General features: G+C 43.5%; 1 protein-coding gene across 1 annotated transcript in view; it reads right to left on the bottom strand.

The window, feature by feature from the left end:
* Positions 1 to 26,181, bottom strand: part of Astn2 (astrotactin 2) — a 777,558-nt gene that overhangs the window by 379,970 nt on the left and 371,407 nt on the right. The window contains exon 9 of the mRNA XM_013030183.1: positions 9,389 to 9,539. Within this exon, the coding sequence (XP_012885637.1) occupies positions 9,389 to 9,539 (151 nt within the window). The remainder of the gene's footprint in view (positions 1 to 9,388; positions 9,540 to 26,181) is intronic.

The following is a 26,181-nucleotide window of genomic DNA, read 5'->3' as shown; positions in this document are numbered from 1 at the left end:
ATTCCTCTTATTAATTGCTTGAATTTTAGTTAACTCTTGTCATGGAAAAAGGAGGACCTTTACCAACCACTGTCAAGCAGATGCTTCTTGGAGGGTACCAGGCTGAGCAATGACCAGAGACCCCTGACTACTTCGCCCTTTACAGCAGGAAGTAGCTCTGGAAGACATGACCTCCGCCCATTACCCGCCCCCCCCATTTTTTATTAAACAACAGAGTGGGGAATGTTAGCATTAAGCCCACTTTTGGTCCTCAGCTCCACCCAGACCTGAGCTCCTCCCTGCCCTGGAGTTCCTGCCATACAGCTGGCCCCTCCCTCTCTCTGCCCAGACCCTGCTGCTACCTAAATAGTGGAGGCTGCCATGCTCTCCCTCTGGGGCAAATATGGCTCCTCTAATAAACCTTGTAATAATCTTTCTCCTGTGCCTGCCTGCCTCCGCATGGTCCCCTGGCATGGACGTGACAGATCCTTTCATCGATCCTTTCACTGTCAAGACTGCTCTATTAAAAACAATACAGAGGAGATGCCCCACCAATGACTGTCCTAGCATAGGAGGCCAAATTGCTTCCCAGGAAGATGCTTCACCTCCTGACTTTGAACAAGAAAAAAAGAATATGGCAAGCATTACTCTTTTCATTTCGGTTGTTGGCAAACTCACTTTTGTTGTGCTCGTGTTGCTAAGTTCTAAACCTGGCTACATCTTTGGAGTTCACTTCTGGGAAGTGAGCAACCCCGCCCAGGGGCCAGCCTCCACTAACTTTCGGTCTCACTGTACTGGTCCCGGAGGGTTGGATGCTCAGGAAGATGTGGTTGGGCTTCCTCTTGTCAGCAGAGCTTGGGCTGTGCTCTGGTGATCTCTCACTGTTTGTCTTTCCTGCCTCTTGAGGTTTGCCACATTTAATTGCCACCCAGCTGAGTCATCGAAAGAGGAACAAGAATTAAGAAAAGCAGCCTCTCTTGCCTTATTGGACCAGATTCTAGTTCTTGCCTCTTTCCCTGGGCCTCTAAGAAATAAACATTCCTGTCTTCATCTTGACCCTCAATGGCAATATTTTGGTGTTGTCTCTAGGTATTGCTGAGTAGTCATGGGTCCCTACAGTCCTTTCTGATATTTGGGAGGCCAGAGAGAGTTTTCGGTGAAAATAGGATTTGAAAAAGAGGAAGCAGAGAAGGTCGATACTTGTGTTCTTGGTGCCCTGTAGGAGTGAGGAGTGCAGGGTCCTTTTCTAGCCTAGTTCAGGTCTGGTTTGAGACTGGTGGGTCATTTAGAGGTACAGTAGGGAAGTAAGACTGGAAACACTGCCTGGAAGATACCATCATGGCCTGGGATCCTTTGAATATGTAAATCTACCTAGCATTGCCCCTCCTCCCCACTCTCGCCCACTACGCTTGCCCATACACTAGTTACCCATCAACCCATTTCATTTCTCTCATGTGATAACCCCAGGGAACACAACCACTGGAAGGTTTCAATTGGTCAAAATATGCATAGCACTTAGAACCGTGGGTGACCCAGTCACTCTGTAGATCGATGGATGCTCTGATATTACTAATATTGTGCTTTTTGTAAAATGAACATGAGTGCCCATGGAGAAGGACAGTTGCAAATTGTTACTCTCCATGAACACCTGTTAGCCACCATGTGACAAGTACCAGCTGTCCCCACCTGCCACCCACTTCTCTTGAACATGCACACCAACCCTTTTTAGAGATCCTTGTAGGGAAACAGAGACTTGTTCAAGGTAAAACTGTGACCCTGCAAAGTCTACCTTGTCTTCCAAACTTGCTTACAAATAAGATGGGGCTCTTTGTGTCCCCTGTCCAGCTTGCAGCACTGAATAAAAGAATGTTGCTAGGGCTGGGAAGGTGGCTCAGTGGAAGAGCGCTTGCCTTGCATGCATGAGGCCCTGGGTTCGATTCCTCAGCACCACATAAACAAAAAAAAGCCAGAAGTGGTGCTGTGGCTCAAGTGGTACAGCGCTAGCCTTGAGCTGAAGAGCTGAGGGATAGCGCCCAGGCCCAGAGTTCAGGCCCCACAACCGCACCCCCCCAAAAAAAAGAATGTTGCTAAATAATGTTTCATACTGATAGCAAGGAAAACTGGTCTTGTAAAGGCCATTGCTACCAGCAGCAGTCATGGGGAAAGAAGAATCCTGAAATGGAATCTAGCTTCTCTCACTACCTCCCTACACAAACATGAACAATTTCTGCATCCTTCTGGGGCTTTGATTTCCCATTTGCATAATACAGAGGGACCAGGCCTGGGCTAGAAGATCTGCAGGGTACTCTTCTATTCTAGCAGCACCTGTCTGTGACTTGGTGCTACAGGTACACAGGTAAAGATGACCAGAACTTCTTTGCTATTCTGTGACAGATGAAGGCTGCATTTCTCCTGCTGAATCTGGGATGATATGAATGCTTTTCTAGACCAGTAGTAGATGGTGGTACTGACTTAGCATGGTCCCTTTGCTGCTTTCTCCTCTACAGCATAAAAAGATCAGGTCATGTGGAGAGACCTGGTACAAACACACTAGTCAAGAGCCCCAACTGAGGTCCAGCACTACACAGCTATCTCAGCTTTCCACAGGACAGGTAAGTGAAGCAACCTCTTTAAAATGAACCCTACAGCCCTAGATATCCTCTGCTGTCTATCAGACACGAGTCTGATCTAATACCATGATTAAGTGCTTGCAGTTTTCTTTTGTTCTCCATCTTCATAATGTTATATGGCCACACAGAATAAATGAACCCATAGTCCTACATTTAAAAAAACCTTTCTTTGATCATTATGCTTGCACAATCTGCAACCTTTCTAGTGCACAGTAATTTTTCACTCCAGGAGAGGGAAGGGGAGCCCAGCCTCCCTTCTCCCCTATTTCCTGTTGCTTCATTTACTATGAACTTACTCATCCCTGATCAAGAGATGAGGACTCCCTGGAAATAATTAAAAATTAGCATAGTGCACATAAGTCATGCCTGTAATCCTAGCTACTCAGGAGGCTGAGACCTGAGGATCACAGTTAGAAGCCAGCCAGAGCAGGAAAGTCTGTGAGATTCTTATCTCCAATTGGCCAGTAAAAAGCTGTGAGTGGAGCTATGACTCAAGTGGTAGGGAGCCAGGTTTGAGCAAAAACACAAAAAGCATCAATAACAAAAAAAAAGAGCTAAAGGACAACAATCATCATCATCATCATTGAAAATAAAAACAAAATACTTTATATGTTATCTCCCCTATCACCCCCTTTCCTCATATTATTTTTCATTCTGCCATAGTATTGTACTGATGTTGGGATAAATTATTGCAAATGCTGTGGCTTAAAACCACATAACTTTCTTATCTTATACTTGTATAATCATACATCACAGGTCTTACTTGGCTGCTGTCCATGTGTTGGCAGGGCCATTTTCCTTACGGGAGATGCTAGGTGTGAATCTGTCTCCTTGTCCTTTCCAGCTTCTAGTGACCCTTTCTAGGGACATTCCTTAGCTTGCTGCTAAGTCCTTCCTCCATCTGCACAGCTAGGTCTGTTGCATTTCCTTGATAGGTGCTTCTGCTTTTTCCTTCCCCAGGCAAGGACTAATGGTAACACTGGGTTCTTCCTGAAAACCCAGGACAATCTCCATCTTTTAAGGTGAGTTTATTAATGATCTTAATTTTATATGCAAGGTGAGATAGCCTGAAATATTCTGTACATCTTATGACCATGGAGCTAAACTGGGTCATCACATCCAGAGGGTTGTTACGGCAGGCAAGATTTCGAAAGCAGAAGCATGATATCAAGGAGGAAATAAAGTCCAGGATTTTATTTTGTGTTTCAGAAGTTGTGGTCTAAATAGGAAACATAAAAAAAACTAAGGGCGAAATAATTTTTAAAATAATGGAATGTGTACATCTATAATCTCAGCACTCAGGAGTCTGAAACAGGAGGATATAAACTTGAAATCAGCTTGGGCTGGTTTACATGGTAAGGACCTGTCAAGAAAGGAAGGAAGAAAGGAAGAAAGGAAGAAAGAAAGAAAGAAAGAAGGAAGAAAGAGAGAGAAGGGATGGAGAGAGGGAGGGAGAAAAGGAGGAAGGGAAGAAGGCAGGCAGGCAGGCAGGCAGGAAGGAAGGAGGGAGGGAAGGAAGGAAGGAAGGAAGGAAGGAAGGAAGGAAGGAAGGAAGGAAGGAAGGAAAAAAGGAGCCAAAAGAAAGAATCTGTGAATATTTTTGATATATTAGAGAGTTAGACTCCCTCCCATGCATTATGAAGTACAAATCATTTGAGCCAGGGAAGAGTATCATGTTCAAAGTCAAACAAGGTAACTTTGTAAGAGTTAATTAATGTCCTTTAAAGGGATTCAGTGCTCTTTTCCCACCAGGCTAATCACATGGGTGGTTGAAGGGGATGAAGGCTTATAGAAAATCTGGTCAGTTGGCTGAGGATACAGCTCAGTGGTAGAGGGCTCACCTTACCTCTGCAATGCCCTGAATTTAATTCCTAGCAACACACAGACACACAGAGACTAATGCTGCATACACACACACACACACACACACACACACACACACACACACACACACACCAACGGACTGAAGGGCTCTGTGACTTACCTGGCTGACAGCATCTGGTCAAGGGCAGGCATGGTCAAGTGCTCTTCCTTGCATAAAAACATCTGACTACAGATGTCTTCACTATAAGTCTAGGTGAAGGGGAGCTTTGGGAGCCTCTGTCAGATCCACAGGGTGCCATAGAAAAGCTGTTGGACATTTCTAATGCTTTCACAAGGGTGGAAAAGCTAACTAGAGACATAGCCAGCTGGTCTAAAATGAACCTGTGGTTAGATGAAAAGCACCAAGTAGCAGAAGGCAACAGGAACCACACACCTGTGTATCAGGTGGGAACAGAGAGGTCTTTCAGATGTAAGAGAAGGAGTGATGGCTGAGGGGAAGAAAGAGCAGTTATCTGGCCAACTGTTGATGACTGAGCACCAATATCCTCCAGCCTTTATACTTATGGACACTCTCAGCCTTCTTAGACTTGAATATTCAGGCAGAGGTACGAGATAAAAACTCAGAATTGACTAGAATTAAATGGCTACTGACAAATGGATGGAACAGAACTGAAATGACTGCTTTGTTGCAGGACACTCTAAGAAGCTGGATAATCTAAGCTTATGAATTCAGCTCCAGTACCACAGATGTTACATAAAATGTCAACAACATGGTTTCTTTTTGCCAATGCTGAAGCTTGTACTTGGGGCCTCATGTTCACTTGGCCTGCTTGCTCATGGCTGGCCCTCTACCACTTGAGCCATGTCTCTAGCCTGGCTTTTTGCTAGGTGAGAAAAATGGAGAAGCCACATTTTGAAGGATTGAATAAGGAGTCTTTATTAAAAGGCTGGTGAATGCATGGTAGAAACCTGTTTCAGAGACCAGCAGCCAGAAAATACACAACACTTAGGAAACTGAGCCATGAAGGCCAAGGGGAAAGAAAGAACAAAAACATTACCATCAAACCAATTCAGCTCCAATGGAAAGCTGAAGTGGGAAACCATGGAGACTAGAGAAGAGCCAGGAGCCAAGAGACAGAACACAAACACGGAAACATGTGGCATAATGTCATGGCACCTGAGCTGGTCTGGTCCTAAATACGGTAAGGTCAGAGGGCAGGGTCACAGGAAACTTGAGTCCCAAGCCCTGGACTGACAGGTTTAATAACTTATCATCCAAGTCCCCGCCCCTGCCTCCAGGGATTCAGGCATGCCCATTATGGGGAAGAGGGGGAGATTAGAGAGGGTCTTCCCCTTCCCCTATCATGAAGACAAGATGCCAGATCCTACCATCCAGCATGTGGCCAAGATGGTGCTGGCCAGACCTGATCTCCCCAGTTCAAATTGTAAATGGGGTCTCACAGACTTTTCTGCCTGGTCTAGTTATGAACCATGACAGAACTCAGTCTCTTGGGTATCTAGGATTAGAGGTATGTCCAGCAGTAATGTAGTCTCATGTCACAGAGAAATTTCACTCTGTACCTCTCAACTCACTGACAGTTGTCTTATCTGAGACTGCAGGAAAAGTGAGTTGAAGAACCATTGATCCTTTTTGAAGTATGAAGAGACTGAGTCTATCTAGATGCATTTAGTCCCTGGACAGCTAATGGACAATTTAAAGATCAGGTATAATCCACTCAGACCAACCTTACTTCCATGGTTCTTTACTTCTATCGATTCTCAGCTCCATGGAAAAATGACCCAAAGTGCTGAGGCCCAAAACATGGCCTTGAAGAGGTGGCCTTGACCCCTCTCTGTCTTGCTACCCATGGTAAGTCCTCAGAAAGGCACTCTTACTACCAGAGCGTTGTTTCTTCATCCTTGAGAGAACTCAAAGTCTAGCTTTGTTATAAGGAAGAGTTTTAGGAAGTAGATATTTTCTGAAAAAAATTATAAGGTATGATTATTTTTAGACCAGAGTGAATTCCTTAGAAAGGGGGTTGAGAAAAAGTTTCTCTTTGCAGCATAATAGAGTCTTATAGAGGAATGATAGGGCTTTAAATCTCAGTGCGAAAATGGATATTGCCTTGCCTATTCTGTAGAGCAGAGCCTGCCTTTCATCTACCGAGCCCTGGAGCTGCAGTTTTAACATTATACCCTTAATCTAGAAGGAAGTCTCTGACAACCTCATCAGGCTGTTGAATTTTCTCCTAACCTACAGGGAATGAGTGTGCTTTTTCTTATCTCCCCCCAGGCCCCCCCTGTGTATATTAATGAGAGAGAAAGACATATAACTCCTGGGTACACACACACACACACACACACACACACACACACACACACACCCCTTGCATTTTGAGGCATCTGTCTTTTGGAGCACCAACTCTGAAGGAGAAGGAGCTCAATTCAAGAAAGAGAATGGAAGCCAAAAAGGAAAGAGGCCAACAGCTCCGTGCTTTTGTAAAAGGCAATCACCTGTGTTGTAGAGATGTCATGAATTTGGTATAGTCTTTGGAAATTGTCTACCAATTAGCTCTAAGACTCAGATAAACCTTCCTTTACCTCATTGGACATTACTTTTTCCCCAAACTAAAGACTAGGCTGTGGTAATTGGAAGTAGATGGCTGCTGCTGTATCCCCATCAAACAACATCTTGCTCGGTTGACGGCCTCCACAGTTCCTCAAGAGTCTATATCTTTCCCCATCTCAAGGGCAGAGATTTCAAGGGCAACTTCCTCTAGCTGAAGCTCCCAATGTGATTCATTCAGAAGACTGCTGGTCCCACCACCATGGACCACAGGGATTGGTTAGTACAGTGGTGGTGGGAAGGGGAAACAATCAAGTGGACCTAATAAGATCAACCTGACAATACAGCTGGAGAGACAGGAAAGGACTCACTGAGTAGAGAAGGTATAGCAGGCCAGAGAACGGCATGATCAGGAAAGCAGAGTTGGGAAATGGAGAGTTGTCCCAATGATATTGTTTGAGGCCCATGATCTAACTGGGCCTTAACTCAAGCCCCTGGACTTACCCTTTCTGCATGAAATCTTTTGTGTTGTCTTCCACATGTAGTACTAAGAATTGTCATTAGCCAGGTACTGTTAGCTCATGCCTCTAATCCTAGCTACACAGGAGGTTGAGATCTGAGGATTGTGGTTTGGAGCCAGCTTGGGCAAAAAAGCCTGTTGAGACTTTTATCTCCAATTAACTACCAAAGAAGCCAGAAGTAGAACTGAGGCTCAAGTGGTAGAATGCTAACCTTGATCACAATAGTTCAGGGATAGTGCCATAGCCCCTGAATTCAAACCCCAGGACTGGCATAGTGGCACACACACACACACACACACACACACACACACACACACACACACACACACACACGACTCTAAAATAGAGCTTCAGAAGTAAAGCTGTGGCTTAAATAGTAAAGCACAAGCCTTGAGGGGTAAAGCTCAAGGACAGCACCCAGGCCCTGAGCTCAAGCCCTATGACCTGAAAAAAAAAGTTTCATTGTATCATCTGATATTCTAGAAGTTCTTCTTATACGGGGTCCTTTCCCCCCCAGAGCTGCTATGTAGGTGTGTTGACTGTTGTTTTTATACATTACATTTTCCTTGGGTCTCATTCAGAGAGCTCAGTGCAGAGCAGGGATCTCTGTCCCTTCTCAACTCCCTCTCTTCCTGTTTTCCTTTCTTTTTATTTACTGGGATGGGAAGTGACAGGGTGCTGAGCTGAATCAATAAAGTCTCTGGATTTCCTCCTCCGTTTATCGGAAGAGACAAACTCTGTAGAGCCCCTCTGTGCTCTAATGTGTCATGGGTGATAGAAGAAGTGTGGGTAGCAGAACAGCAATGGTCTGGGAAGAGCACCACCACTGGCTAGCAGGGGAGGGGAAAGACGTCAGGAAGATGATGGGTCTGCAAATATGTCCTCTTGTGTGCTCCAGGGCTGATAGAGCAATTCACTCTGTCAGTGAGGGCTGTGAGGCAATAAACAGGCAGCATGTTCAAAGAACTACATTTAATCAGCTGCATTCGGCTCTCACGTAGAATGAAGCAAAGTGGTGAGAGATGCAGCTGGAGAGGTTGGAAAGGGGCCAAAAGAAGAAGGACGCTGTATGCCAGACTCCCTTTAGCCTAGGGTGAAACATCTCCCTTGTAGATTTCCAAGACACTCCAGAATGCACACATAATTATCCCCCCATTCTTTCTCTTTTTTATTTACTTCGTAAATGTTCAGGTTCCAGGGACTCAAACCCCTTTGGGGGGGGGAGTATAACCTTGGAACTTACATTTTGAAACGCAGGTCATGCTTACAAAACAAAACAAAACAAAGTCAACTATGGGGACACTCTTGTCTAGGAAATTGGGATCGCTAGTTATGCCATGTCCTTATTTCACAGTAGATACTGAAACTCCATGCCAACAAGATGATCTTCATCACCCTATCCCTCTGTCTTGGTCATCTGCGTTCTAAGGAAGACTCTTATAACCCTTAAGTCTCTGCCGCAACTTTCTCTTCTGGACTTCCCAAAGCATTATTTACAGCTCATTGACTCTACCCTGCTTCCCCCCTAATGTATTCACAGAGATAAAGCATGCATTCCTTTACTTTCAAAATGCTTATAAGCTTCCGGAAGCCAGGGCCTCTTAAGGACCTATTTATTATATGGCAGACACTCAAGTTATAATTATCTCCTCTCATTCTTCCCACAATTCCAAGAGGTAGGTTTGATTCTTCCGCTCCACAGATGAGAAACCTGAAGCAGCCTGGTGTGCCCAAGGGCGCAGAAGCTAAAGTTCTGAGTACTAAAGTTCTGAACCTTCTTGACTTGCGTTCCCTGGCAGGGAGACATTTCTAACAGGTGGCTGTGGCACCTGAGAGAACACCATGTTTCTGGGCCAATAGGCACTCACCACACATCCCGAGGAGTCCACCTGGCGATCAGACACACACTTGAAGTTGCGAGTGCAGCCCCCATTGTTCCGAGAGCAGTCACGGACTGGCCCAAAGGAAGACAGCAGGTCATTGATGGTTTCAAAGTATGTGGACAGCATCGCTTCTTCCCTTGGAGAGAAAGGGGATGGTTAAATCACAGAGACAGCTGCATCACTGCATTACATATTTAACTTGGACTCATTTTCTGTGTGATTATGATTTGCTTGGCTTTGTTCGGTTTTGGTTTGTTTGTTTGCTGGTACCAAAGCTTGAAGTTGGTGCCTTGAGCTCACTGTGCTGACTCAAGGATAGTACTCTACCATTTGAGCCATGCCTTCAGCCTAGTTTTTTTGCTGGTTACCTTTTTTCAGATGGAATCTCAGACTTTTTCTGCTTGGGCTGGTTTCCACCTCAATCCTCTGATCCCAGCTTCCTGAGTAGTTACGATTACAGGAATGAGCCATCAATGCCCAGCTTGATACCTCATTTGTTTTATTTGTAATCACAAGAATAACACAAATACATGGTTAAAAAGAGGGGAAAAAGTAGGTATACCATCACATAGTTTCTAAGACATGCGTGAAAAAGAGAAATAGACTTAGGACTTTATAAATCTTATTTCATTATTTGCCATAAACTCGGGAGGTTAGGTGTGAGATTTCCATCTTACTAATAGGTGAATTATGTCTTAAAAACCTGAAATGCCTTACTAAAGACCACCTTCCTTAGAAAGTGTCCAAAACTAAGTTTATACCAAGTTTGGCCTCAAAAGAAAGACTCCATAGTCTTTTAGAAAGACAAAGTTGAAGTCCAACAAAATCAACACTAGGAACTGGACACATCCAATGGGGCCAGGGGGAGAGGGGAAGACAAGGGAAGGGGGAAGGGAGAAGAATGCAGTCAAGAATTCATTATACATAATGCCGGGTACAGGTGGCTCACGCCTGTAATCCTAGCTATTCAGGAGGCTGAGATCTGAGGATCGCGGTTCAAAGCCAACCCGTGCAGGAAAGTCCGTGAGACTCATCTCCAATTAAACCACTAGAAAACCGGAAGTAGTGCTGTGGCTCAAGCAGTAGAGTGCTCGCCTTGAGCCGAAGAGCTGAGGTACAGCACCCAGGCCCAGAGTTCAAGCCCCTCCACCGACCAAAAAAAAAAAAAAAAAGAATTCATTATATATGAAGGTTTGAATGTAGCTCAGTGGCAAAGCATTTGCCTAGCAAGTACAAAAAAAAAAACCAAAAACCCCAGTCATTGTATAAACCTCAAAATTAGGATAAGGGAAAGGTTGGTCCAAGGAGGGGTGAGAATGTTGATCAAGATGCACTACATTCATAAACTGCTTTCTTAGATGGCAATTCCTTGGTACAACTATACAATGATGATGAAAAACAGTTTTTAAAGAGTCTTCCCATTATGTAACTGGCCAGATTGGCTTTTACAACTTCTAGAGATCTCTATGGCAACTGTATGATTGTATAGATCCCGATACCAACGTTATTATGCCAACCTGGTATTCAACTCATAAAACTGAAGCTGTGGAAGATTGTAGGCTAATTCCAAACAGCACATTCTATAAACAGCAAGGTGAGAACCCAAACACAGTCTGGCACTAAGACACTAGGACATTGTTTTTCAGATTATTGCTTGTAAGCCACACTGTCAGGACTGTTAACAATGGTGGTTTGTTCAAAATAAGGATCCCAACACATGAATGGACTACATAACCTTTATCTATGAATAGCTAAAATTCAATCCGATAGAATTCTATAAGATGAAGCCTATAACACAGAGGATACAGATGAGAATTTCTGATGCTATGTTTTAAAGGAATAGCCCCCCCTGCAAAAATGGGTACCCCACACTGGAATATGTATGACTCCCACAGTTGCAAGGAATGTTACACAGACAGTAATAAGAGACATCATCTTCTTCCATGATCCATGACTCAGTACAGAGCTGCAAAAAAGGGGGATGCAAAGAGCAGGAACGGCCACACTACTGGTACTGTCTATGCACCATTCTTTCTTCCTTCTCCCTTTTTTTCCCTCCTTAGGCTTTACCACAGCTTGGATCTTCTAACTCATTTCCTGTCTCCTATCTTACCTCTTTCTGTTCCGTGTTTTATTCGGACTGCCAGTGTACCCAGTGAATCTGAGCTCTAATTAGATACATGTCTGATCAATAGTTCTCCAGTACTTACAAAGGAGTCTATAAATTAGTTTCCTTGGTTTTCGAGGGTCTTGGTAATCTGATCCCTGACTACCCATTCAGCTATATTTAGCCAGTCCTCATCTCCTTTATCCCCTAGCCACATGCTGCTTCTTATTCCTCAAACATACAATCTTAGGTCAGTTTACCCTCATCAGGCTCTGAAATGTAGTTATATACAGAAGGCTCATTGTAGAGACCCCTTAGGAAATACATCGGTACAAAGTGACACAGGCAGGATTCAGTAAAGGACTTACAGTGTGGATTTGAAGCCTCATCTGATTCTATAGAGAGCTCTGGAGCTGTAGCAGCCATTTATGTACAGCCAACTTGAAACACGGGACCTAGGGCTTTGCATTCTGTGTCTGCCAGTCAATGGCTAAAGGGACATTTCCCTGAACGAGGCAGGTTCATGTGGCCAAAGGTATTGCCTAGGGAAAGCAAAGCATGGAAGCACATGGCCACAGCTGGGGAGATGGGTAAACCAGCACCAAGGAAGCCAGCTAGACCTCACTCTCTCCAGGTTGTATACTCCTTACCCAGCATGTTTCCAGACCAGAAGTATTTCACACCTGAGAGTTTTCCTTGGATTTCAGAATATCTGCATGGAATTTACTTGGTGAGAATCCCCAGCTGAAGACTCTGAGATTAAAAATGTTCTAAGATCTGAAACCTTTTGAGCATCATCATGTAAATGGTATCTTCACCTCTCCGAATCCTTCATCTTAATTGTATTTCCTCTTCTGTCTGTGAAGTTCGACTCTGAATTTCTTTCTTATGAAACTCGAAGATGCCTTGAAAGCTTCTCACATCACTCACTCATTCATTCATTCATTATTATCCTATCTGCTCATTATGTACTAGGGACACAGTAGTGCCTTTGGACAGGGTCATTATCTCTGTGGTACTTATTTATTTGCTTCTGTTAGAATTAGTTCCTTCTTCCTTTTGGGCACATTGTTTAAATCGATTATCTTTTTTTCCACCTTAGTTCACCTTAGTTTCTCAAAAACACCATATGCTTTTTAGAGAAGGACTCAGTATTTATTCCTCCCTCTTTTCTCCCCAGCAGAGTCTGGAAGAACACATACTAAAGAACACCAGAAGAGAAGACATAGGTGCTGCCGCCACCTACCAGCCTTTTGTTTCTGTTGTTGTTTTTCTGACATTACTGAGGCCTGAACCCAGGGCCTTTAGCTCTTACTCAGCTTTTTTTGCTCATAGCTGGCACTCTATCACTAGAGCCATGCCTCCACTTTGACATTTTGCTGGCTAATTGGAGATAAAAACTGTATCCATGTGGGCTTTGAATCATGATCCTCAGATTTCTGTCTCTTCTGTAGCTGGGATTACAGATATGGACCATGGGCTCTGACTACAACCAGTCCTTTTTTTTTAAAACCAAGACACTGACCAAGATATAGTCCCACTTTGTCCCATTCTGGCTATTCATCCCATATCCTGCTTGTACAGGAGTATAGGATAGAGACAAAGGAGGACTGTCAGATTGTCCATTGTTCTTTAACTTTATACAGGGTAAGGTAACAGGGGAATGAGGAGAATGAATAGTTCCCAAAATGAAGCTCTTTGGAGACTTACCAAGTTTGAGTCAGAGGAAGACTTACGGGTCCTGGAGAGACATGAAGGCTATTAAAATATTCACACACTTAGAGGAAACAGAAGTGGAAAGTGGGATGAGAATATAAGGACAGAGAAGAGAGGATCTGACAGAATGGGAGATGAATGTAAAGAGAAACTACTAGGAAGAAAGACAAGAAGCAGAGGCTAGTCATCTCAGGGAAGATGAGTAAAGAGAGGCAAAGAGAAGGGCAGACAGAAAAACAGACATATACAGAGGAGGGTCTTAGAGATTAAAGGGCTGTCAAGTGGGAATAGAGAATAGAAATGAAAAGACAGAATAGAAGGAAGAGGGAAAACAGTGGTTATGAAACAGATTAAAGTGGAGAAAATATCGCGTGCGCACGCGAGAGTGACAGAGAGAGTATTTTGCTGGGGTTTGAACTTGGGGTTTTACCTTTGTTTCACACTTGTTAGGCTCATACTCTACCCCTTGACAACAGTCCTTTTGGACTCAGACAACCACCCTTAGGGTTTAAAACCTTGATGTCAGCATCGGAGGTGGTGGGATTTGTGTTTGAACATCCCCAACTACAAAAGCCATGTCCCCCTTCCCCCCCGCTTATTATTCTCCTCTAAACTTCTTTCTCATCTTATTCTCTTCTAAACTATCTTCTCATCTACAAAATGGAACCCATTATCTATCCTGCTCCCAACTATGATTATTGTGAGGTTACAAGAATACAACACATAAAAACATGTTTTCTAAACTCCCAAACCCAAGGCAAATTTATTCATTATTCATTCATCAATAAATATTTGAGCACCTGCTGCACCCCAGGTAGTGAGCTGATGACTATTCTTTTTTGCTTTGGCCTTGCTGTCCAAGTCCAGACATTGTCTAAAATGTCTCTGAGCACTGTTCTTAGCTGTCCCCAACCTACTCCTCTGCCCTCTCCACCACCAACACCAGTTTCTAACCTGAGTTAGCCAGCCCCCACCAGCCAGCTAGAAGAGACTACCAGCCCCTTGTTATCTGACTGGGTCCAAGAACATCACCTGAGTTGCATTTGACTGCGCCAGCTCAAGCCCCATGCAGTGTGAGTATCAGACCGGACAGTCGGGGACAGATGCTGACATGGCTGGCTGTGAATCAGCACCAGGAAAGGTCTGTGGCACTCAAGGAGGTGTGAATGGGTGACTCAGAGACCAGAAGTGACAAGCTCCCCCTGAACACACACTAATCACTGTCTGGGAACACTCCACATGTGGTTTTCTGAGCTCTTGGAAAGAAGAAGATGGAACTGCACTTGATAAAGAGTCAGGCCTTCCTCTCGCCCATCTTTCTCAGCACCCAGCAGCAGGAAACATGGTGTGGAACAGTGGATGAAAGGGCAACTTTGTCTGAAATGTGTGTGGCAGACTCTCGGCTGCACTCACCGTGAGATTTTTCTGAGCCAGCCTCATAAACTCCGAGCCTCTATATTTTCATCTGAATGAATGGGGATATTACTCCCTGGCTAATGGAGTTAGCATCAGACATAAATTAGGTAATATATGTTAAATGCTTGGCACACAGCAGTGCCATCAGCTGGTAGTAATTACTAGATGCCAAAGGCATGCCTGGAGAATGTAAGGAGCTCAGCAGAGGACATGAGGAAGAGGTCCAGGACCCCATACAGTTTATTTGCTCATTGAAAATGTTTCATGGATGTTTAATTTATTCTGGACACCTGGACTGGAACCCAGATGTCCTGAAGCATGTTTTGGGAAGCCAGGAAAAAACCCAGCAATAGAAGTTCGACCATAGGGCCTTCAAAGACCTCAAAAGTGTGGGTCACAGAGGGCTTTATGGAAGAGGCAATACTGAACCTGAGACATAATGGATGTGTACGAGTCCATGGGAGAAGGGAATTGTAGGCAGAGGGGACATGTTAAGACCTGGAGGGAGGGAGAGGAAGGTGCCACCTGATTGGATACATTTCAAGAACATGTAGTGAGAGGAGGCGAATGTAACACTGGGTGGAGGCAGGAGGCACTGCCAGGAGCCAAGTGAGAAATGGTTCTATGTAGCAGGCACTGGTGATTCTGAATTTCACCCTGGGAGCTATGGGCCACCATCAAAGGGTTCTAACAGCAGATTTAGCTTTTATTCAGACTAAATACTATAGATAAGCCAGGCACCCATGACTCAGGTCTGGCCTAGCTACTCAGGAGGCTGAGGTCTGAGGATCACGGTTCAAAGCCAGCCCGGGAAGGAACATCCGTGAGACCCTTCTCTCCAATATAACCACCAGAAAACTGGAAGTGGCACTGTGGCTCAAGTGGTAGCGCACTAGCCTTGAGCTGAAGAGCTGAGGGACAGCGCCCAGATCCAGAGTTCAAGCCCCAAGACTGACAAAAAAAACCACCATAGTATAGATAATTGTATATATACATACATACATACATACATACATATATATATATATATATATAATAAACCTGGCAATATCAAGAGCAATGACAAGAACTACAATAAAAGAAAATATTTATTGTGTATTCATAATATGTCAGTTAACAATTTGAACACTACACATGCAACCTCCCCGAATGGAATGGTATAAGTGATACTATCATCCCATTTTATAGGAGATGAATGCAAGACATTGCTTTGAGGACTGGGCTGTTTCAGATCAGGAAGGAACACATAGGTAAAGCTGTAGTAACATGTAGCCTGTCACAAGGCCACTGCTCTGTAAGGATTATTAAAGAAAAGGCTTCTGAGGTAGGGTTGGAGTAAGGGACTTCCTGGCAACAGCCTCAGGAGACAGACATGGGCTTTTCCAAGGCCAGAGCTGTTAAAGTATGGGAATGTAAACTTCACATGGCTGCTGCTGGGCTATGCAGAAAACAGTCTGTCTGTAATGGCTGTGAAGGGTGTCCTGCCTCCTGGAGAAAGGGTTGATATCTACTGAACACTTGGCACGAACACCTGGACTTCATGTGGGTCATCTCATTTAATTATGCCCATAGCTCTAGGGGATGGTGTTGTCATCCCATTGTTTTTCCTTTCAGCTTAAAAATGATGATGCATGGCTGAGTGCGGAGGCACAGACCTGTAATTCCAGCACTTGGGAGGTAGAGGCTGAAGGACTGTGAGTTCGAGGCCAACCTGGGCCCCCTTGTGAAATTATGGGCAGCTTGATCTACATTTTGATGTGGCATCAGTTACATTCCTCCCCTTCCCCTCTCCTGCCCCCCCTAAAAAAAGAGCAAGAAGTGGAAATGTAGTTTGATTATAATGTACTTACATAACATGCATGAGGTCCTGGGTTCGATACTCCCCTCTCACACTATAGAAAGAATGAGTGCTTACATGTAGAACTTGGTTCTTATACAGAGAGGCAAGGGGACTGGCAGTGAATGGTGACAGAAATTAGGCTGGAAGTACCCTGGGAAGTTCTTAACTTCAGTTGTCTTGGTGTCTTTTCTCTTTAAGATTCCTTCCCATCCATAGATTTCACAACTGGTGTTCTAGCTGACACTAAAATATGCTCCTTCCCCTAGCAATTACGGTTCATACTAATTCAGATGGAGAATGTAGAAGGCTGTGTCTTAGAGCTTTCTTAGAGTGTCTGGTATCATTGAGTAGCTTGTAACTTCCTGCAGGTTGAGAGTCCCCTCCCTCATATCCCTAGTGCACCGGGCAGGCCATAATTGCTTCCTGAATAAGAACAGCACTGGAGAAGGAAGAGGAGAAGGAGGAGGAAGAGGAAGAGAAGAAGGAGGAAGAGGAGGAGAAGGAGGGGATATGTAAGGCCTATCAGCTGTGTGGTCTTGGGAACAAAAGGAAAATGACTGCTATGTCCATTGGCCATCTGTGAAAGAGAGACTAAAATGTTCCCATTTACAGGGTCGTGCTATGAAAACCTTCGGCATTACCAGGCTCCAATGGGGGGCTCTGCATAAAGGACTGCCGTGTTTGGAAATGCATTGGTTCCTGTAGCACCTATTTACCCAGCATTCACCCTCTGTGAGGGAAGTTGACAGAGTAGCTGGATGTGTGTCTATACTCAAGACTGTGTTTGTATGCATCCACCTGTGTCTCTGTGACATTCACCATGCCAATGCCGTCATCTGTACCTGAGTCTATAATAACAAACTGTGATCAGTGCTGAGACATTCTGTGTACTGTGACAGGGGGTGGCGTGGCAGTGCAATCAATCGAATCTAAGGAGTGGGGTGCAGACAAATTTCCCCAGAGACCGTCAGGCACTTTGCCAAACTAGACTGTGCCCTGGTGCCACCAAGGTCTTCCCAAGAGATGAAACTCATCCTGTCTCCATCCTCCACAGAGCCTGTGGGGACCCCCCTGATCTCTGAGGAGGGGGGTTCCTCCATCATCTTCCTCTTTTTCTTGTTGTGAGTACTCAGTAATAGAAGTCTCCTCCTCAGCCATAGCCTTCTCTCCCTCCCTTACAAATCCCATCATTATATTTAAAAAGGAACCAAAATTTTAAAAAAATGGTTCAATGACACATGCTAAGGCTTGAGGATTATTTATTCATGAAATACCCACACGAAGTCACAGAGAGCTCCTCACAGCTCTCACCTCAGAGAGAAACTCATTAAGATGGGCGCCCAGGGTGGGAGGCCTAGAGTCTCGGCTCAGGAAAGCAACATTTCCTTCCCCCTGCCCCCCACCCCTAGTTAGGAGTGTCCCGCTGCATAAGAAACTGAGAGACTTCGGTGGTCTGGGATGGCTGATGAGCCAGGAGAGCCCATTGTTAAGAGAGTAGATGAAGCTATTTCCCCTGGCAGTGGAGCACCACCAGCCTAGATGTACAGGTGTAGAATCTGGGCTCTGCTGTGTGTGTCTCTGGGTGACCCGGTGCCCTCTCTGGGCTGCGTCTTCCTTTTTGGTACAATGATAGGGGTGACTTCTAAGGGTTCTCCCAGCTCAAATCTCCAATAACATGTGATCCCTGCCCCCCCCCCAGAAGGCTAATAGCAGCTTGTAATTGTCAATGGGCAACTTCAAAGATTAATGGGAGATATAAGAAGAGATGGAAGGCAGAGAGAATTATTTCATTCCTATCATTTCACACCGGAGAAGAATCAAGGGGCTCACGTAATCAGCAGGGAAATCAGAAATCCATACAAGCCTGTTACTACTAGGAAGTCCAGGGCTTAAAACCAAGCCTTCCCATTTATTAGCTCAGAGAACTCGAGCAATTCATTCAGCCTGTGAACCTTGGATTCTCCCTAGAACAATTACAAATAATAGTAACTAATTCTTAGGCTACCAGGAAGATCCAGAGGTAATAAAAAACCCCATAAAGACTGATCCTCTGTTGTGTACTCTCTACCACCTGTGCCCTCAACTTTGCCTGGGCCAGGGGTGGTGGCCTGTAATCTCAGTACTTGGGAGGCTAAAGCAGGGCAAGAGAGAGTTCAGGGTCAGCTTGGGCTAACTAGGCAGACCCCACCTCAAGAAAACACAGAAAGCAAATCAGTGCTTGGCAACATTCCCCAGCTTCTTTATTTTTATTTTTTATTTTGGTCAGTCATGGTGCTTGAACTCAGGGCCTGGACACTGTCCCTGAGCTTTTCTTTGCTCAAGGCTAGCACCCTACCACTGTGAGCCACAGTTCCACTTCTGGTTTTCTGGTAGTTAATTGGAGATAAGACTCTCACAGACTTTCTTACCAGGGCTGGCTTTGAACTGTGATCCTCAGATCCCAGCCTCCTGAGTAGGTTGGACTATAGGTATGAGCCACCAAAACTCAGGACCAGATTCTTATTAAAGGAATGAATGAAGAGATGAATATATGAAACAAAAACTATTTGAAAAGCACTGAGCCTAAAACAAAGCCCAGTCCACTGACTTTCGTTATTGGAGTGATTGTTAGCAACAATAATGGGCTCTTCATCAATCCTGAAGAAATTTTTCTTCTTCGGGAATTCTCTTAGTTCTTGCATTGGTGCATCCAATGAACATCCAGGGCCCACATCTTAGGATCTTGTTTCTTTTTTTTTTGGGGGGGGTCCGGTCGTGGGGCCTGAACTCTGGGCCTGGGCGCTGTCCCTCAGCTCTTCAGCTCAAGGCTAGCGCTCTACCACTTGAGCCACAGTGCCACTTCCGGCTTTTTTCTTTTTGCTTATGTGGTGCTGAGGAATCGAACCCAGGGCCTTGAGCATGCAAAGCAAGAGCTCTACCACTGAGCCACCTTCCCAGCCCACTTAGGATCTTGTTTCATATGCACAAAATCAAATTCATAAGCATTCCAAAAGAAATCATCCATTGAAATCTTTTTTCAAACTCCTTGTAATACAATAATATATATGCTTCTTTAGTGACACATTAAATAAAGAGATCTAGTCGCAGATGTAATAATCACCATAAATTCAAAGTCAGGATGAGCATAAACTATATTTGAAGACAAGAACAAAAAATGAAATATAATATCAAACCATATGTAGTTTCCTTTGGTGCCAAAGTCACTGGTGCTGTAAACGTACCCATGTTTGTTGTCTGTTTGTAAGGAAAGGAATTGCCGAATGTTCAATCCAAAGCTGGAGAAAGTACAGGTGGATTAATTTCATGGCCCTACTCCTGCCTGCAACAGGACTCTAAGCTCCTGCCTGGTCTGACACTTGGCTAGAAAAAGCTTTTCCTTGAGCCTGTGTCACTTTATGAATAGAATAAGAAGCTTGAGTCTAGATAGAAAGAGACAGGAAATTAAAACTCATCTCTGATCACACCACTATAATTGTATCCTGGAGGGGTGTGCACACATGGTATGATGAAAGAACAGATTTTTTTTTGCCTTTGGAAAACAAAGACATTTAAAGCCCTCAGGGAGTAAATGACCTCCTGTCTGATCTCCAGTTTTCTCATCTGTAATCAAAGCCTTGAAAGTGCTGGGGAACTGTGTAAAAGAAGACAACACAACCACAACAACGTAAGCATGTATGTTAGTACCAGCCTCTCTCCCCTTCTGTTCCTTCCAGGGGAGATAAAAACAAAAACAACAAAAACAAAAAAAAAGTTCCTTCAGTCTCTTACCCTGAGAAGGGCTGAGGTACCATGGTGGAGATGCATTTTTAAAGTTCTTCAGCATCTGCAGCAAGTTAGGCCTTCTCTAGATGTTCAACACTCAGATATTCCTTCCCTGAGAAAGCACACTGGCTTGGTCAGGGACCAGAAAGAAGAACTAGAGCTGGTGGCTTGAGTCTGTATTCCTAGCTACTCAGGAGGCTGAGATCCAAGGATGGCCAATTGAGTCAGCCTGGGCAGGAAAGTCCCTGACACTATTATCTCCAATTAAGCACCAAAAAATAAAATAAAATAAAAAAATCTGGATGTAGAGCTGTGGCTCAAGTGGTAGCATTCTAGCCTTGAGCACAATAGCTCAGGAACAATGCTCAGGCCCTGAGTTCAAGTCCTGGTACTGGCACAGAAAATAAAAAGAAGGAAAAAGAAAATAAGAACCGGTGACACAAAGCCAAGATCCCTTTTTGGTCTGGCTGGGGAAGGCTTCCTGGAAGAGGAAATGCTACACTGGGAAATAAGGAAGAAGAAGACAGGATGGAAAAGGAAGGAGGGACTGGTGTTAGAGGACAGTAGGAACAAGGCACAGGATGAGAAGCAAAAGGAGGAGGAAGGCTGCAGAAATAGGCACTGAATCCACTATGGCTTCACAGGTAAGAGGCAGAAATTCTGCAAAAATCCAGGAAGAGAGATGACTGAAACCTTGTAGAAGACAATGGAGAGGGCCCTGGTACCCTGTGTAATTCCTTAGTGCCTTATGGCCAAACTAGCCACCAATAGGAATGACAAAAAGCACTGAATAAAGAGTCCAGAGACACAGATTCCAAACTGATGGAATCTTAATGGGAAATGCTTTAGATTTCATCGGTTCTTCCTGCAGGAGAAGGGGGCCTTGTCACTTATCTAGCCTGCTTCTGGTAGATCTCAGAAAAATGTGTTCTAATTCTTTTTGTGCGTATTTGTTTTTTGGTTGGTTGTGAGGCTTGAACTCAGGGTCTGGGTGCTGTCTCTGAGCTTTTGTATTCAAGGCTTGCAATCTAACATTTTGAGCCACAGCACCACTTCCAGTTTTCTGGTGGTTAATTGGAGATGAGAGGCTCATGGGGACTTTCCTGCCCAGGCTGGCTTTGAACCACGATCCTCAGATCTAGTGTTCTAAGTAACTAGGATTACAGTTGTGAGCCACTAGCTCCCAGCTGTGTGCTACTTCTTTACACTGCTAGAATATATTACTTCCTCTGAGACACAAACTAGTTAGTGTATTTGGGGGCAGGGGAGGGAATGTCCTAAAGGACATTCTCAAAGAGGTTGTGCTCAGAAGAAGAAGAAAAAAACCCCCAAACACTGGAGCCGTAGAAATAAACTATTGGCAGACCTAATTGGTGAATAAACTGCCAAGCTGGAATGAGCAAGTACAAGATTCTTCCTTAATGATCCCTCACATGTGTGCAGGGCTACATAACTTTCCATACATATACAGACACACACATCACTTTTTTGGGGGAGGGGAGGAGCTTTTACAAGTTGTTCCTCCTCTGCTTGGTTCACTCATCAGATAAGAACTGAGTCCTGAGAGGGAGAATCATTGGTTAAAATAAGACCTTGGGATTTGTTGTTCAGGGTCCACAGACTGTAGCAACTGGTAGTGACAGTGGTGGCAGAACTGATGGTGGTGATGAGGCTGGTGGTGGTGATGATGATGGTGATGATGATGACGGTGATGATGATGATTTTATGGTGAGGATGAAGGTGTTTATGGTAGTGGTGATAATGATGGTAGTGGGGGGTGGTGGTAGTGATAGTGGTAGCATGAGGCTGAGCTTGGAGAAAAGAGGCCTTAAAAATGTGCCTGGAAATCTTCGATAAGGGAGCTAAAAAATAGAATGGAAGAAAGACAGCCTCTTCAGTAAATGGTGCTGGCAAAATTGGTTAACCATTGTAGAAATCTAAAACTAGATGCTTTTGTATCACCCTGCACCAGAATCAACTCCAAATGGATCAAAGACCTCGGAGTCAAAGCAGACACTCTGAAAACATTACAGGATGGAATAGGAGAAACCCTAGGTCTCCTTGGCACAGGCTAAAATTTTCTTAATAGAGACCCAGAAACACAACAAACCAAGGAAAGGTTGGACAAATGCATGAAATTGCAGAGCTTCTGCATGGCAAAGGATATAGCTAGCAAGATCAATAGAAAGCCCACGAATTGGGAGAAGATCTTCACTAGCCATACAACGGACAAGGGTCTCATATCTAAAATATACTTGGAACTCAAAAAATTAAATCCCCCAACAACAAATCCTCAAAGAAACAACTGCCCAATAAATAAGTGGACTAAAGACTTAAAGAGAAACTACTCTGAAGAGGAAAGAAGGATGACCAATAGACTCATGAAGAAATGCTCAATCTCTCTAGCCATAAAAGAAATGCAAATCAAAACAACATTGAGATATCACCTCACCCCAGTTAGAATGGCTATAATCAAGAACTCTAACAACAACAGAAGCTGGAGGGGATGTGGACAGAAGGGACCCTTACTGCATTGTTGGTGGGAGTGTAAACTTGTTCAACCACTTTGGAAAGTAGTATGAAGGTTCCTCAAAAGACTCCACATAGAGCTCCCAGCAATCCCACTTTTGGGCATTTACCCAAATGATCACAAACAAGAGCATACTAAAGCTACCAGCACAACTATGTTTATTGCAGCATTATTTACCATAGCTAAGATATGGAAGCAACCCAGATGCCCCTCAGTAGATGAATGGATCAAGAAAATGTGGTATTCTATGCCTCCATCAGAAAGAATGACATTGCCCCATTTGTTAGGAAATGGAAAGCTGTAGAAAAAGTTATATTAAGTGAAGTAAGCCAGGCCCAAAGAAACATAGGTCCCATGGTTTCTCTTATTTGCAATAACTAGTATATGTCTGAGACAAGCAGAAATGGTCAGATAAGTTGATATTAAGTGAAATGAACCCCAAGATAAGGATTCAAATGATTTTTCTTTCTTGTGATTGTTTCTAACATATTTATAAGATGATTTTTTGTTGCTTTGTAAGTTCATCCCTTATGGTATAACTCCTGCTTTCACTGTATTTGATGTTGGTATAATCTGTGGAGGGGAAGGAAAAAAACAAATTGTTTAGATAGGGATACAGGTGGACCCATTGCAACAATGAGACGTACAAGTCGTTATGTTGAAAAACCAACTTTACAACTTTGGCCGGGCGTGGGAGGTGAAGGGGTGGAGGAGATGGGAAGGGATGGGAAGGGGTGGGTAGGGGAAACAAAGGAAGAGGCAAGGCTTCATAAGAAATGTACTCATTACCTTGCTCATGTACAGTATTTTCACAATAAAAAAAAATGTGCCTGGAAGATGTAGTGAGTGCATTGCAGGAGAGCCTCCCTACACAGTCTGGAAGATACTTATAGTAAGTCCAGAAAGAGAAAAAGACAAGCGGACTGGGAATGTAACCCCATTTCATGAATGTGCCGAGAGATAAAATTCCACGTGCTGTGGGAATGAAGGAAAGAAGGAAATATGGAAAGAAGAGGCATGGCTTGAAGCATGGGAAAACTGGAAAGGATCTGCGTGAGAGGAATCTTGAGTCGCAACTCAAGAGGGACACTTGGTGGCTCTGACCACTGCTTCTTTATTTGTCAAACAGGAATCACAGCACCTATCTACAGGACTGATAGGAAAGAAAAAAATGAGATAAGCCACTTAAAGAGCCACATGCATGACCAGGCACAGAGTACTATCTAACCAGTATAAATTCTCTGTTACTGCACTGCTCAGCCTTTGCCTGGGCGGCTGCTGCCTTCACATGGTGCTGACATATTAGAATAAAGCTCAATTTCCCAAGAGGTTCTGCTTATATAGAATACAGGACATCTGTGCCTGACTGAAAGAAGTATTCTATGAAATAACAGTCACAGGCAGGGAATCATTGAATCCAATTTATCAGCTACTTGCAAAATTAAAAAAAATAATAGATAGTGAGTTTTTGTGGGAATTAAACACTAATTTATTAATTCATTTGCTGAATAAGTACCAATGGTATATTGGAGTAACAGGGTTATCTGTAGGACAATTTAATAAACTTTTATGTGGTGAAAAATCACCAAGTAATTGCCCACTGATCACCAATTATTACAAGACTGTTAGGTATTTAATGCCTTAATTTATTTAGAAACAATGAAATAATTATTCAATTATCCATTCATTTACCTACTCATCCATCAGTCATTCCAAAATACTGTGTAGTAAGTATCTACCTACTTTGCCATATGCTGTGAGCTGTCAGTAATTCACATACCAATAAGTCATGGCCTTTGGGTCCCACAAAGCAGGAAAGACATGGGAAAAAGGTTATGAGAAAGTTGAACAGGAACTCAGAAATGCAAGAGGATTTGGGGAGCAAGATTGATGTATGGATTAAGAAAGGCTTCTTTAAAAGTTGAATTGTGTGCATAAATATGCTTATTCAGAACTAAATTATGTTATCAATTTTAAATGGCACTGAGAAAGGAACAGAATAGAAAAGTGGAGACAAGAAAGAAGAAAGCAGAGGGACAGGGGATCATGGACTGAAAGCATTCATTGTATTTTAGCTATGTTCCTAGTAGAAAGTCAAAGATAAACAAGACTAGATTACAAAGAAAGTGGGGCTGAAGAAGTGAGAACTTTCAATTCGACTGTGCTCCAAGAAATTGCTTATGTCTTAATTTCCATTTATTTGACAAGAAAACATTCGATTTCCTCAATCAAGTGGGCAAACATTTTTGTCGAATGATATTCTCAGTGCAGTTGGGGGGGGTATAGTGAAATGTTGTTTTCCTCTTCTATTTGTGGCATTATAGCTTGCCAAAATTTATGGAAAGTAATCTTGCAAAATGTATCAGGACTCCTAAAGTGTTCTTACATTTTGACTGAGTGATTACGGAAATAAATTCTAGAGGAAAAATGAGCAATGCAGGTGAAGATGCATACACAAAGATGTTTGCTGCAGCATTGTATATCATGAGGCTAAAATTGGAATGGCCTAAATATCCAAGAGAGAATAAGTGACCATAGTTATTAGGTCATTCATGCATGTAATAGGATGCTATGTGAAATTCTAAAGTCATTATTTTATTTATAGGCAATTGTATGGAAATGTTTATGTTATACTATTTTGAAACGCAAGGGAAAATCAAATGGACATGAATTCACATGTGCACATAATGGAGAGTTTAAGGAGGAGACGATATTTAATGGTTTGATGTGTGGGGACAGGCCTGAGGCCACACAATTGACTTCATACAATATTTATTTCCCCTCCTGACACCAACATCCTGTTTAGCTTTGTAAGAATTCATAGCTTCTTCCTATACATATAAGCACACAAGATACTGTTGCACAGATTTATCGCTTAAGATACCTTGAAGTCCTCTAGCTTACAGATGAGCTGGTGAACTGACATCCAGTCCAATCCAGTGATTAATCTGAACATACGTCCTCATCTTTGGTGAGTAACACAGGGTTGAGGAAGCTAGCTATTCAAGGTAAGGCTACTTTGCTTTGTTGATGGTTGTCATGGGTCAGCTGCTCATGCCAAACTGTAGTATAAATAAGACTGTCTATAAGCAACCAGAAAATGCTTCTGGTCACAGCTTCTGGATTTGATGTGTGGCATCCTGACTTTCGTCAGCAGAAGAGATCCTAGAAAAGTGTGTTGAGAGAAGATGCTTAGGTTCAAGTGGTCAGAGGAGGAAGGATGCTTGAATTATATAATTTAAGGGCAGTCAGCAGAGGGCTGAAGGAGTCTTCCTACTGGCTCTGTCTCCTTCCCAGAGAATATGAAGAAATAAAGAGGGAAAGAAGAAATTCAAGAAAAAACATACAAAGTGTAAATGGTGGTCAATGTTTATTAAGTCACTAGAGGAATTCGGTCTTACTGCCAG

This window comes from Dipodomys ordii, unplaced genomic scaffold, assembly GCF_000151885.1.
Source record: "Dipodomys ordii isolate 6190 unplaced genomic scaffold, Dord_2.0 Scaffold127, whole genome shotgun sequence".
In the NCBI taxonomy this organism is placed as follows: domain Eukaryota; kingdom Metazoa; phylum Chordata; class Mammalia; order Rodentia; family Heteromyidae; genus Dipodomys; species Dipodomys ordii.
The sequence above is the reverse complement of the archived record's forward strand: the minus strand, read 5'-3'. Positions and strand labels throughout refer to the sequence as shown.